The sequence below is a fragment of the Hypanus sabinus genome, chromosome 7, assembly GCF_030144855.1.
Source record: "Hypanus sabinus isolate sHypSab1 chromosome 7, sHypSab1.hap1, whole genome shotgun sequence".
NCBI classification, from domain to species: Eukaryota; Metazoa; Chordata; class Chondrichthyes; order Myliobatiformes; family Dasyatidae; genus Hypanus; species Hypanus sabinus.
Genome location: NC_082712.1, coordinates 63,838,673 through 63,853,589, shown reverse-complemented (window position 1 = coordinate 63,853,589; position 14,917 = coordinate 63,838,673). Strand labels below are relative to the sequence as shown.

The 14,917-nt window shown below is 37.1% G+C and overlaps 1 protein-coding gene across 5 annotated transcripts in view; it reads left to right on the top strand.

Annotated features, from left to right (window-relative positions):
• The window catches only part of ptbp3 (polypyrimidine tract binding protein 3), an 82,370-nt gene that overhangs the window by 38,008 nt on the left and 29,445 nt on the right, over nt 1-14,917 (top strand). For all 5 annotated transcript variants that reach the window (XM_059974837.1, XM_059974834.1, XM_059974833.1 and 2 more), the window contains 2 exons: nt 4,075-4,244; nt 4,815-4,961. In XM_059974837.1, coding sequence (XP_059830820.1) covers nt 4,075-4,244; nt 4,815-4,961 — 317 coding nt within the window. The remainder of the gene's footprint in view (nt 1-4,074; nt 4,245-4,814; nt 4,962-14,917) is intronic.

The window sequence follows — 14,917 nt, the reverse complement described above, 5'->3', positions numbered from 1 at the left end:
AGCAGATGGACCTTCCAGACACGGGTGTATTTTTACTGCAGTCCATTGAAGCACCTTGTCTGCACACAGGTGATCTCCATTTAATTAATTATGTGGCTTCTAAAACCAATTGGCTGCATCAGTGATGATTTGGTGTGTCATATTAAAGGGGGAGAATACTTATGCAATCAATTATTTTGTCTTATATATTTCTAATTAGATGACAAATTTTCTGTTGATCAGCGTCAGCAAAAAGCCAAATTAAATCTACTGTGATTCAATGTTGTAAAACAATAAAACATGAAAATTTCCAAAAAGGAGTGAATACTTTTTATATGCACTATATTAGAGGCAATGCTAAATTCCATTGAAGATAACATAAGCTAACTACATTTGACAGCTTTCCATTTGCAGTAAATCACTACTGTAGATTTCAGCAACACAACTTCACATTCAGGAAAGTACTATGATGCATTGAAGGTGCGAAGAGATACTTATTTACCAACCTTGTGCTTGACACAAAAGAGTATACAAAGCAGACTGGTGAATCCTTATCACAAAGGTTTAAAAGTTGTAACATTTTCACAATTTAGAAAAAAAAACATGCTAGTGAATGAGATAGACAATTACCTGTGAGTTCTGAGGATTGCGCTAATGGTCCAATAGAAACTGAAGGTGGGGAACTTAAATTCCTAATATTTAGGTTTAGTGTTTAAGGGATGGACACTAGCGAAATAACATTTGGAAGATGTTAAGACTATTTTGTGGTCTTAATCACAAAATTGCAGTGTGTGGCACTAATGAGGTAAATTCTTCATTGAAGATTAACTGTGTTTTGTAAACCAGTTATAAGGTATGTTGATATATGTATAGTAGTTGTGACTAAATTTTTGGGAGCTAATGTTACACAGGAAGTGTTTCCTATAGTGACTTGAAACTGAGCTTTGGCTACAGTGGGTTCAAATCCATTAAGGAAAGCCTTCTTTAGTAACAATCAACAAAGCTGTTATTGACCTCATCTGCATTACTTGCAGTACTTAAATACTGCATTTATTTTAAAGCAATTCTGCATCCTAACAGATGAATGGCACATGCAGACTGCACTTTGTTAATGTGGCAGATAAAATGATCTATGAAGGAGAGATATAAAAGGTTGCTATTTGTCATGGAATATTAGAATACAAAACTTTCCTTCAATACATATACCCCATGGATACAAAATACACTATAGAAAAGCTTAAGAATGTCATGTTAGTCATTAATTTAGAACGTGTACTTATTTGAGACCACCATGAATAGAAAACAAGTCATCTGCATGGATATTGTGGAAAGTTAAAGCAAAATTCTGGATTTAGAAATTGTATACTGAAACAGTGAAAGGAAACTCTACAAATCTCTGGTGAGACCGCACTTAGAGTATTGTGTTCAATTCTGGTAACCTCATTATAGGAAGGATGTGGAAGCTATGGAGAGGGTGCAGAGGTGTTTTACCAGGATGTTGCCTGGATTGGAGAACAAGTCATATGAAGCAAGGTTAGCAGAGCTGGGACTTTTCTCTTTGGAGCGTAGAAGAACGAGAAGGGATTTGATAGAGGTCTACAGATTATGAGAGGCATAGATAGGGTGGATAGTCAGTACCTATTTCCCAGGGCATCAATAGCAAACACCAGAGGGCATAAGTACAAAATTGAGGGAAGTTTAGGGGAGACATCAGGGGTAAGTTTTTTACACAGAGGGTTGTGAGTGCCTGGAATGACTTGCCACAGGGATGGTGGTGGAGGCGAAAACATTAGGGGTATTTAAGAGCCTCTTGGACAGGCACATGGGTGAAAGAAAAATGGAGGGTTATGGGGTAGTGTGGGTTTAGTACTTTTAAGGATTATATGGATCGGCACAACATGGAGGGCTAAAGGGCCTGTACTGTGCTGTAGTGTTCTATGGTTCTTTGGAATGTACCCTCTGTTTGAACGTTTGTTGTAAGGCTCTTGGCTTCTAAAGATACATCCACATACCAATCACTTTAAAGTGGGAATTTACAGGATTCCTGGTCGTAATGAGGATCAGGCCTCAAACTGTGGTGTCACCTGTTTATAGCCACCCCTTAAGAAGAGGCGTTGGGAGTTGGTGCACTCCACCAGAGTGTTGGGAGCAGTGTGGGAAGCTGGGATTGGTGCCCCCCCCCCCCCCCCCCCAGTGTGTTTGTCAGAGGACAAGCTGAATTGTGTTTAACTGCATTTAACTGATGGCTTATGTACTTGCTTTCTTATACTGTGCATAACTGTTGGTGCCATGTTTCACACCTTGACCCTTTCATTTGGCTTTATTCTTGGGTATTCATGTATTTTTATTTATTTTTTTAATATTGAATTTTCAAGTAGGTTACAGAATAGAAGAAAATAATATATCGGCCCTCCCCCCCCCAACATCCCTATATATATGAAAAAGAGGGGAAAAAAGAAAAAGAGTGCCCGGATATCAGAAGATCCCCACATGCTCCTTGGGGTTCAAAATAGCTTTAACATATATATATTTATTTTTTTCCCCCGGATGACCAATAATTTTATCTTCGGAGCATCTCATATTTAATCCTATCTTTTGTAAATAAGGGCGCCAAATTTTCAAAAATATATTTATTTCTTAAATTATAAGTAACTTTTTCAAGTGGAATGCAGCTGAAAATTTAATTCTTCCAACAATCTATACTTAAGTATAAATCCGATTTCCAAGTAACTGCAATAGCCTTTTTGGCTACTGCCAATGCAATTTTTATGAATTCTTTCTGATATTTGTTCAATTTGGGTTTCGATTTTATCCCTTCAATATCACCTAGTAAGAATAATATTGGGTTGTGTGGAAGTTGTGTTCCAATAATTTGTTCCAGTAAAACTCTTAAATTTGTCCAAGAAGGTTGAATTTTAAAACAAGGCCAAGTAGAGTGTAAAAAAGTACCAATTTCTTGATTACATCGAAAACATTGATCAGATAAATTTGGGTTTAATCTGTTTATTTAGGGATTAGATATATAGGAGACTGTTTTAAAGGAGGTATATTGTCATTCGATCAATTAAAGAATAGATACAAAATATCAAATAAAACTCTGTTGTTATTTCCAATTAAGGGCTTATTTAAGAGATAAACTGTGTCAAACAATGTTATTGCCGAAACCTAATGAAATAGAAACTTTAATTCATGAAGGAAAAATCAAAAAAATTATTTCTTGTATGTATAGTTTGATTCAAAAACAGGCAATTAAACAAGTAATTCATAAGTCAAGACAAAAATGGGAAACTGATTTGAATATTAAAATGATGAAACAAGTTGGTCAAGACTATGTCTTGACAGTATGACAAATACAACAAATGTTTGACTAAGATTAGTACAGTATAATTTTTTACATCAATTATATATTACATCACAAAAAATAAACAGGTATTCACGTATTATTGATTGATACTTAGACTTGAGCTTGATTCTAGAGTAGACTTTTCCAGTGCAATCCTGGCTTTTGTTGTGCCATCCATAAGTTTTAAGATGATCCTGAATTCTGCAACAGCCCTGGTCATCTGCCAACCTGCAGTTACATGGAAACCAATGTAGCTCAGTAAGAAATATTTGCCTTTTTGCATGTCATTTGTATTCAAATTGTTAGTTGGTTTCTTCCATTTCCTCTCGTTAAACTTGCTTGAATGTAAGATGTAGCCTCAAGAGCAATCTGTTTGATTAGTCTCTAGTCCTGAAAATTTTGTGTGCCAAAATTAAATCTTTTGTTTCTTAAAGTTTCTAAGACTTCTTTTAGGAAGCATCTGTTGTCTTTTGGGCTTGGGCCTACAAGATATTGTAAGGAATTTCAGGTCTGTCTTCCACTGATAAGAAATATGAACAAGTTTCAGTCCATATTTGTCCTAACCTAGATGTTTTGATCATTTGAATTTGTGTATATTGGAATCAAAATATGTTTAAAAAATTATGCATTTTAATGCAAATAAAAGGCTGTGTGATTGAACTAAAACTATAGAGACATATAAAAGCATTTGCAAAATTACAGAAGCTACCAGAGAAACTCAATGGAATAATCATTTTTTTTCTTTTCTCAAGCTAATGGAAACAACACAAAAAAGTTTAAAGGAGACGGATCTCCCAATCCTCCTTCTCGTGTTCTTCATATTCGTAAAATTCCAAATGATGTTTCAGAAACAGAGGTCCTTTCATTAGGTATACCATTTGGCAAAGTCACTAATCTGTTGATGCTGAAAAGCAAAAGTCAGGTAGGTGCGGGCATGTATTTATTTAATTATTTTTCTAAATGTATTTAATATTTTATGGTCTTGCAGTATTTTCATGTAAAACTTAAAAAGAATTGTAGTTTTAAAGTTTAGTCACCAATTTGATAAGAAGTTGACAAGGAATTTATATTTCTAATTGAATGTTTTTATTTATCTTGTCATAACATTCTGCACCAATGCAGGAGATATTTTAAAGCAACACTCTTAATAATTTTAATTGTACTCTTTGCTAGGGCTGCTGCTGTAAACCTCTTGTTTCTGTTGGTGATAAAAGTAATGACATTTTCCTTGCATTATCTGCCCAATTTGAATGATAACATACACTGGAATAGCTCATTTTAAGTCAGGGGTACCAAATAGTCATGGAAAATACATTATAATATGTAGTATATAAATTAGTGTTTCTTAATTGGAAATGACTGAAATATTCTATTTATGTGGAGATAAACTACCTTGATCCGTGGTCTTAATCATTCTATTTCTTTTAATCATATTATTTTGCAAGTTAATATTTTTACTTGTGCTTCTCACTCCCACTCCCTGCTGCTGCAGGCTTTCCTTGAAATGGCTTCAGAAGAAGCAGCCGTTACTATGGTGAACTATTACACTACAGTCACTCCACACCTCCGCAATCAGCCCATATACATCCAGTATTCCAACCACCGGGAATTGAAGACGGACAACTTGCCCAACCAAGCTGTAAGTATTTCTTGATGAGTGAAAATTTGGGGAGCAATAGTGGGGTGGGGGGGGGAGGAAATCATTTGAAATGTGTATATAAAAAAAATACAGTAATGCTGGGTCATGGGTGAAAGATGTTTTCTGTTGTTGTAATGGATTTTGGATGTTGACAGGAATCAAATTTTGACCTGTAACTAATTGCTTTGTCCTCAGCATGTTTAAATATCTTTGAAAAGCCCTTTGAATGGCCAGACAATCTGGTCTCCAACTTAAATGCACGTGTGGTATACACATTACTACAGAGAAGTTACTCTCTCACTTGTGAAATCATAATACCCCAATCTTAAGTGTTATTTAAATATGAGAACATCCTAACTTTCCCGTAGAGTAATTTGTCATCATATGAAAGTGAGTACCAATTTGTGACTGCATGGTCAGTTACATCAATTTGCACCCTTTGTAGTTAATATGATCGGTTGACAAATGTTGCTATTATTGATAGAATATTTTTGTCCAGCTGATAGAAAGGAAACACCTCTACCCTAGAATGTTAAAAATGCGGTACTTGTTAACATCTCGTAGCCAAGGGAAATAATGCTGATCTGCCTTGATAAAGTTTTTTGAACGTATAAGGAAATCAGGACGCTATTACATTGGGATGAGATGAAAAGCAGGGAGAAGCTATTGGCAGTTGTCAAGAAGGGAAAAGGACTCTGAAGGTGAAACCAGTTTTACCATGAAATGAGGATGATAAAGGATTTGAGTACTGAAGCAACACACACAAGATGCTGGAGGAATTCAGCAGACCAGGCAGCATCTATGGATAATTTTATAAGTTTGGCTTTTTATCGAGCTATTTGTCATCACTCTGACATTATGAAATACCCAATTTCCTTTGACTGATAGCCAATAAGTTGGCCTGAATTTAAAAATTAATATTTAATGGAAAATATGATTGGGGCTGCACATGTGCATTCTTAGGTGCATGTATGGCATCTGTTAGTCTCATGAGACCATGGATCTGTGCCTGGAAAGTCTTCTCCAGGGTACAGGCCTGGGCAAGGTGTATGGAAGATCGGCTGTTGCCCATGCAGCGTCTCCCCTCTCCACACCACCGATGTTGTCCAAAGGAAGGGCAAGGGCCGATACATCTTGGCACCAGTGTCATCACAGGAGTTGCCAGAACGAGGTTGAAGACCATGTCGGACTGCCTTAGGGACTCCAGCTCCAGATTTGTCCTCAGGGTTTACTCCTGAAGCCTTTCCCATGAGTGGGTATTAGGCGCAAGGCAGTGGAGGTTTAAAATCAGTTTTCCCCTCTTAGGTGGACGGCCTTCCCAAGCTGATGAGCTTCAGGTGCATGCTTAATTAGTAACCCAGAAAGTAAAATTTGGCGGTGATGAGAATATTTTGTTCTGTAAAAGAAAGTTGCATGGGGGTGGGGGGGGGGGGGTATTTACCTCACTAGGTGTTCTCTTGGAATCAGTATTCTGCCCAACCTTCAGTACTGCTGACAAACTTCAGTTTGTTTGTGAAGTTCTTGCCCAGTCAGTGAAAAGGCAAAGAAATGTACTTAACTTATTGCTCACTATTATTGGGGATTCTGGTAGTGAGCCTTGCTGGATTTTAGAGCTTACGTTATACTGCATGTAGTTGGTCTTGAGATCTGCTTCACCAGTTAGATTCTATACACTTCACTTTAATCAAGTAACCCTGAAGTGTTTTGAGACTGCTCATGAAAGAGCAGCAGGGATAACTTGGAAGGCATTCCTTTGTGCTATTATACATTGCCTCATTATTGAAGTTCAGAGCCATAATTGATGACTACCTTGAGCACTTAAGGTTTTTGAATGTGAAAGCTGTACAATATGTGAACTCATAGAATAGCATATCCTTTTTTCATGCATTTCTATTTGCTGTTTGAAATGTATGTTTTGCAATTATGCATTACTGAAAATATTGCCCTCACTTGTTTGTTATATATTGGTAAAACATCTTGACTAAACTTGTCCTTCTCACTTGTAATGAAGAGACAGCTAACTAAATTAGTCATAAATGAGAAATTTGAAGGAGAATTCCACTTGATTTCTTCAGCTGGTTGATATGCAAGCTAATTAAGAGGGCAAAATATTAATTTCTTACACGTTAAATTATATAATTATGATACTGCCAAACTTGATGGATCAACTGTTGATTTTGGCCAAGTAATTGACTGTGAAGATCACCAAGTCTGGAATATTGTGTAAGAAAAATTCTTACCTTGGCTTCTGTATGGTTTTTTCACAACTTCCATTCCCACCAATCTTATTGCCAAATCAAGCAAGCACCATCAAAGTCATTTATATAAGAAATTGAAGCCCTACTACTAATCATGTGATACAGAATTCATTAAATTTTGTGGAACAGAGACTTAGGCTAACTATTTCCTGTCAGCCAGGAAAAATGTATATCCTCTACAGCAGCTTTTCTGCATTACACTTTGAAGCCCTTTAGCAATGTCATTTACCATTTCTCTATTATTCACAGCGTATTACTTAAGAGAGCTCTCAATAACCTGGGCAAACATGATTTTTTCACAGGAAGCCAATACCTGATTTATGTTGAAATTTACAAAGTGCTCCTCTTTGTTGTCAATGACAGTTACTGATATTTTTCCAATGTTTAGTTTCCCACATTTTATCCCCTGCTTTTAACAAATTAATTTTCTTTTTTGCAATATTAATGCACTGTTGTTCAAGTGATAAAGCATTTGAAATTTAAAACCAATACATCAACTATCTCAAGCCATATTTAAAAAGATGAGCATAATCATAATTGAATAAAATCTGGGATCTAATAGACTAAGATCTTTTGAAGGCAATGTTGCAGTAAGATACTTTCTATTTCTCAATCACTGGAATCCTTTGAACTATAATATACTGAAGAACCCACAACACTAGTTAGCATTCTTTCAGAAGCTGTCTGTGCCTTTTCACACTTTCAAAGTGTAATACTTTTTTAGGCCACCAGAAATCAGCAAATATTCAAATATTTTGGCACGTTTTACTGATTGTCATGGTTAGTTATTTTATGCAGTTGACTGAATTTTAGTCAAGAGATTAACAAGTTTAGATCTCCAAGCATTCATGAGTAATATCCACATCAAGTTATTTTCAATTGTTAAATTCCAGGATAGTAATCAAACCATGACAAGTTTCATTTAGAAGTGTGATTGGTCAGTAGCCTGAACCTACTTTTTAGAAAATATTTGCCAAATTTAACATAAAAATAAATGAAAAATGTAAATTGATATTCAGTCCTTTGAATGGATAGATTGTATAGTTTTGCTGCAGGAGCAAAATAGTGGGAAATAGTACTGTGCTACAGTGTATGTTAGTAACTTCTGAGGGCTATTTTAAAGTCCTTGATTGTTGAAAATTGATGTTGAAAATCTAACAGATTGGATTTGGCATTTTTCAGCAATTCTGTTCATAGAGACAACTGCTGTAATGGGGATCAGGGTGGGAGTATAATAATTTGTTTAGATCCTTCCAATTAACTGAATGATAAAACATTAGTTTTCATAATTAACCTATTTTAATAGTAAATATCTTTACTGAAATATCAAGAGACATTAACAGCTAGGAAATTAGGAGTAGACCTCCACTAGATGTCTAGTTATTTCTGGAGGCAGAGAACATTTATTTTGGAAACTAATGTTCATTCATTGCCAAGGAATTATTTTAAAGCTTTGGTCCTGAGTTGAATGGCACCTTAGCATCCTTCCCCGAAGCAGAAATTTTGAACCTCTGGGATCCCTCAATCAACATGCTCCCATAATACTGTAATGCTATTGGATCAGGCGTTGCAGGATTTAGACCTCCAGATCTAGGTGAATATGCTCTTGTGTGAATATTGCCCTTGTCTTTTTTTGACTGTCGAAGTTGCAGGTTTCAAGTTGCAAGTGCAACTTAAGATGTTTCATGCCTCTGAAATGCAGAGAGCTCTTAATTGTCTGTCTTTACTGATCATTGCAACATTTTCAGTGTTAAGGTTGTACAGATTTTTAATGTACTGGCACTTGCATCCATTGCTCCACATTCATTTTCATTGCAGATGCCTGACCATTTTCGGCTATCTCCTCGAAATTTCCTCCAACCAGTGGCTTCCAATTCTGTGTAAAACCCTAAATTTTAAAAAGTGATTTTCCGCTTTCAAACAGTAGATCTTAGTTGATTGTGTTTATTTAAAAAAAAGAGCCAAGATCTGAAGGTAATTTTTATGTTGAGAGTTTACTTTGCAATGGCAGCACGTGTGGAATGAATTGTTGTGACTTTGCTTCACATCCAAGCTATTGTAAGACAAAAGATACAGTAAAAGTGGTGTCTACAACAGTTTTCACTGGCTGACCTTAAATCTTCCATGAGCTTTGCCTACACCAGGAATGGGAGCTGAGATTTAAGTATGAGGCTGCACAGGTGGTTTTCAGCTTGTAAGAAGCTAATTTCTTACAACAAAGAAGAGTTTCCTTTCTTGGAATCCACATTAATATAATGGCTCATATAGAATAGATAAAATGTGAAAGTGATTCAGCAACTGCATTAAGGTTCACCAGAAAGTCAATTTGAATATTGAGGTGTGATGGTAGAGTTGTGGATAGTAAGGAAAGTTGCTAAAAGATGCAGTAGGATATTGCTCATTTGAAATTTTAGGCATACAAGCAAGAAGTGGAATTTAAACCAGACACATGAGGTATGCATTTTAGGAGGTAAAGTCCAAGAAAAAAGTTTACAGAAAATGTTAGGATACTTAAAAACATTGACTTAGAGATCTAGGGGTGTATTTCATAGCTCCCTTAAAATGACAACACAACGAAATAGGTGGCAAGGCATTGTGACATACAATGGTTGTGTCATTGACTAGAAGTTGAAAAGTTACGTTGTAATGTTTAAAACTTTAGGACATGTTTGCATTCTTGGGTGCAGTTCTGGTCACCACAGTATAAGAAGGATTCAGAGGCTTTGGGGAAAGTGTAGAAGAGATTTAGCAGGATGTTTTCTAGATTAGAGTTTATTGGCTTTAAGAAGAAATTGAAAAACACGAATTGTTTTCTTTGGAGTGTCAGGTAGAAGGACGTCCTGATTAAAAATTATCTTTTTCCAAGTGTAAAAGCAGAGGCTGGTAGGTTCTGAATTAGTCAGGGTGTCAAAGGTTATGTAGGAAAGGCAGGAGAATGGGTTTGGGAGGAAAAATAATTCAGCCATGAATGGTGGAGCAGACTTGTTGGGCTGAATAGCCTAATTTTGCTCCTATAGCTTAAAAGGTTAAATACTAAAGGGTACAGATTTAAGGCGAACAAGTTTAAATTTATCACATTCCCCTGGAATAATATGCTAGCCAGTGAGGTGATAGAAGCAGATACATTAGCAACATTTAAGATTCCTTAGCCATGTGAGTATGCTGGGTGTGCAGGTCCTGTGTAAGCAGATGTATTGTAAGCAAATTATATTATTAGTTTTTTTTTGTGCTAATCTACAAAACATTGCATCATGTCAAATCAAAAGTAAAATTCCTAAACCTGTCAACAGTTTACTAAAACTTAAGCAAAATTGTGAGGCTGAAAAGGTATTCCTCCCTTTTTGTAATTACTCTGCTAGCTTTCTTCAGGTGAAAATATACTATTGCCTTACCAACTCACCCTATTTATTGATGTGGAAAATTGGAGAATCATCTGTTTTCAGTGAATTCTTAAGAATATCCCCTCTCTCTGTAAGGTCCAAAGGTAGATTTTCAACAGATCAAGCCAAAACAAAGACAAAAGAGCATTCAATATTAGTTAGGGAAATGATAATGGAGAAGCACAAATCTAGGGAAAGGGTACAAGGTAATCTCAAAGGCACTGAATGTATTCAGAGCTTAGTGTGGCTGGGCATCATTTTTCCTACTTTTACACAAATGACTGTACTTTCCCGGTCAGGCTGCCCCTTTGAACTTAGTTGCTGGAGAATAAGGGCTACTATGAAGCCAACAGTCACTTTTGAGTGGGCTGCAGAAGTTGGTGGCTGCAACTGGAAATTAAGTTTATGGTTCCATAAGCCCTTGCACAAAAAGGAAGAATGTCTTGTGGTCAGATGGAACTAAAATAGAACTTTTTTGGCCTCAATACTAAAAGGAACGAGTGGCGTGAATCTAATACTGTACATCGGCCAAGTAACATGGAGTTGGCATCATGCTTTGGGGATGCTTTTCAGCATCAGAGACTGGAAATTTGGTCAGGATTGATGGGAAGATGAATGCTGCTAAATACAGATATATCCCAGATTAAAAACCTGCTAGCCTCTGCCAGAAAACTTAAAATGGACAATGACTCAAAGCACGCTGTCAGTGCAACCATAGAGTGGCTTCAAAGGAAGAAATTTGATGTCTTTGAGTGGCCCAGTCAGTTCTTACCTTAACCTAATTGGACATTTCTGGCAAGACTCAAGTTGTCAGTTCATTGCCACTCCCCAAATAACCTTGCTCAGCTGAGCAATTTTGCAAGGAAGAAGAGACAAATCTTGCTCCATCATGTAGTGCAAAGCTAACACACTTATCCAAAAAGGACTGGCTGTCGTAGCTGTGAGAGGTGGCTCAACTAAGTGCTGAACAAAGGGGGATGAATACTTTTGTACTGCTGACACTTCAGTTTTTGAATTTTTCGTTTTTCATGCTTTACAATTTCCCATCTTGTGGGCTCTACTGGGGGGGGGGGGGAAGCATGTGATTCACAAATAATTCTCAGTTAAATTGCTCAAAATTCCTGATTATGAAACTCATTTATATGAATGGTTAGTGGCTAAATACTTAAAGAAGGACTGTAAACTAAAGTGCTGTTGCTGTGCTGGTCTGTTCTGTTTGTTTACCAGAGTCACATTGTGTGACTTGCTACCATGGGTTGTTTGAGGCAAAGTGTGTACTTAAGAGGAAACTAGGATTGAGAGAGCAGTGAATAAAGGACAGGAAGATAGAGTGCTTGCAGATATGTGGGAAGAGGTCATGCGGTTTTGAAATTATTGTAGGGTAATTAGTCAATTGATATGTACAGCTGCATGGGCCAAATTTCAAAAGATCTTTATGGCTGTCACAAGCCACTTCAGTCTCGCACATTCAGTTCTGCAGCAGTGCACTGCTTGGTCTGTTTGTGTTATGGATGGTTTGTAACGCAGATGGATATTAATGGCTGGGGAGTAATTTGAGGCAAGAGTTCAGAGCTTGGGTAGGGGGCTAAACCACCTAATCTTAATGAGGTAGGCTGTCTGTCTCTCTTGACTATATGAACCATTGAAGTGTGCTTTGTTTTAAAATTTTAAGATTTGCTTGTCAGCATTGCCTAAAAGATACTAAAGTGTTCTCTACCTCTGAATATCTCTGATCTTCCTACCTCTGCTCTTCCGTTCTTGATGAATTATTCTTTTCTATTCTTGAATAGTGTCTTTCCCTGTTGCTCATATCTAATGGGTGCAGCCTGGGATTTACTTTAAATAATTAGCACATCTATTCTCTCCACAGATGCCTGATAAGGTGAGTGTTTGCTTACGTTTCAGATTCATCATAATTTGCTTCATTTTGTTCCATGATCCTTTTTCATCTAGTAGCATTTTGATGTGGCTGACTTAACAGATCATCTTATTGGTTTTGAAATAGAATCTCATAAATTTAGAATGGTTGTGAAGCTTGCCATTCCACAAAATAGATGACTTCCTACATTGCTGGCAATATTTAAAAAAATATTTAAAAAGAATTGTGTGAATTGTAATTTATTTCCTTTAGATTTTTTTCTGACCTCTTGAAGTTTAAAGATTGTATCCCAAAACACTGGTATCTTTCCATCATCAACTGTTCTTTATTTATGGTGTCTTCTCTAACCCTGCACTTCATAGCCTGCTTTCTAATCATCTGATGCATTGCTTTCACTGAAACCCAAGTTTTGTTACATTACTTAAGACCTTGGAAGTGCATGTTCATTCTCAGGGTCCTGCTGCTTGTATTTGTTTTAACCTAGCTTGCATTTGATTTCCTATAACTTTACTGCTGTGCCTTTAATTCAGTGACAACATTCTAATGTAATATCTATACTAAGTTTTCCCCTTGGTCTTCTGCTAGGCTTATAGCTTTACAGTCCAAGATAAGCCATTCCAGTAATGTTGGGATGGAATCTCAAGGACAAAGCTTTCCCTGGGGTTCTTGCTAGTGATAATGGTTTTGAAAGGAGCATGCAGATAAATGGACCAGCTAAATTTGCAACATCAATCGGTACCATTGAATATATGCTTACAAAGCACAATTCATTCCACAATGTATGGTACAAATTGTCGATTATGTCACAACACAAATGGACCTGCTGCTTATCACCTGACAAGTGTTATTAATTGACATTTCATGCTGAGCCATAGGGTTTTATTTGGTGCTCCATTCAAACATCTGGTAATACATTTGGTGTTTATCAAACATGCCTTTGGCAGCTTTTCATGACTGGAATTATGTCAGTTGCCTTAATGTAGGACATACAGAACAAACAACAGTAAGGGCACTTCGGCCTACAATGCTTTACTGACCTTTTAACGTACTCCATGATCAATCTAATTTCCCCACTATATAGCTCATAACCTTGTAATTTAAAAATTAGTGCAAAAGTAGTGAGATAGTGTTCATGGGTTCATTATCCATTCAGAAATCTGACGGCGGAGGGATCGAAGTTCATTGTATGCCTTCAGGCTCTTATACCTCTCTGTAGTAATAATGAGAAGAGAGCATGTCCTCAGTGGTAGGAGTCCTTAATGATGGATGCTGCCTTTTTGAGGCATCACTACTTGAAGATGCCCTCAAATAGTAGCCATATAATAGTGCTCATGATGGTGCTGGCTGAGTTTTCAACACTCTGCAGTTTTTTCTGATCCTGTGCAGAGGCTCATCCAGACTAAACAGATGCAACCAGTTAGAATGTTCTTCATGGTATGCCTGTAGAAATTTGCTCGAGTTTTTGGTGGCATACCAAATCTCCTCAGACTCCAAATTAAATATATATAACTGCTGATTTTTTTCCATGATTGTATCAATACCCCTTTCCTCTTTTTCTGTTGCCCTCTTTTCTCTCCAATCAGATTCCTCCTCCGCCAACCCTTTACCTTTTCCACCTAGCTTCTTACTTCATTCCCCTCCCCCATCCACTTGGCTTCACCAACCACCGTTTAGCTTGTACTCTTTTCTGTTCCCCCATCACCTTATTCTGGCTTCTTCCCCCTTCATTTCCTGTCCTAATAAAGTGCCTCGTCCCGAAAAATGTGATTGTTTATTAATTTTCATAGATGCTGTCTGACCGCCTGAACTCCTCCAGCATTTTGCATTTGTTTCTGTAATCCAGGCAGTTTCCTGGTAAATCTCTGCACCTTCTCTAAAGCTTCCACATCCTTCCTGTAATGGGGTAGCCACAACTGAGCACAATATTCCAAGTGTGGTCTAACCAGAGTTTAATGGAGCTGTAATATTACCTTGCGACTCTGAAACTCAATCCTCTGACTAATGAAGGGTAACACCATATGTGTTCTTAACAACCTTATATATACGGACAGTGGGCCCCAAGGTTCCCCTGTTTAACAATGCTAAGAATCCTGCCATTACTCTACCTTTAAGTTCAACCTTTCTGAATTGACCTCTGTCAGCTATTGTTCTACATTCTATAACCTACAACAACCCTAATCAGAACGATCCTCAAGCTTCATGTCACCTGCAAGCTTGCTAACCAGCCTTTTCACTTCCTTATCCAAGTTCTTCATAAAAATCACAGAGCAGGTATCCCTGTAGAACACCACTAGTCAAAACTTTAAGACAGAATGCGCACCCTCTACTGCTATCCTTTAGCTTCTGTGGGTTAACTACTTCCAAGTCCTTGCTGCCAAGTTAACCTGGATCTCATGTCTTTCTGGAGAGCTTTCCATGGGGAACCTTAGTAAAATGCAT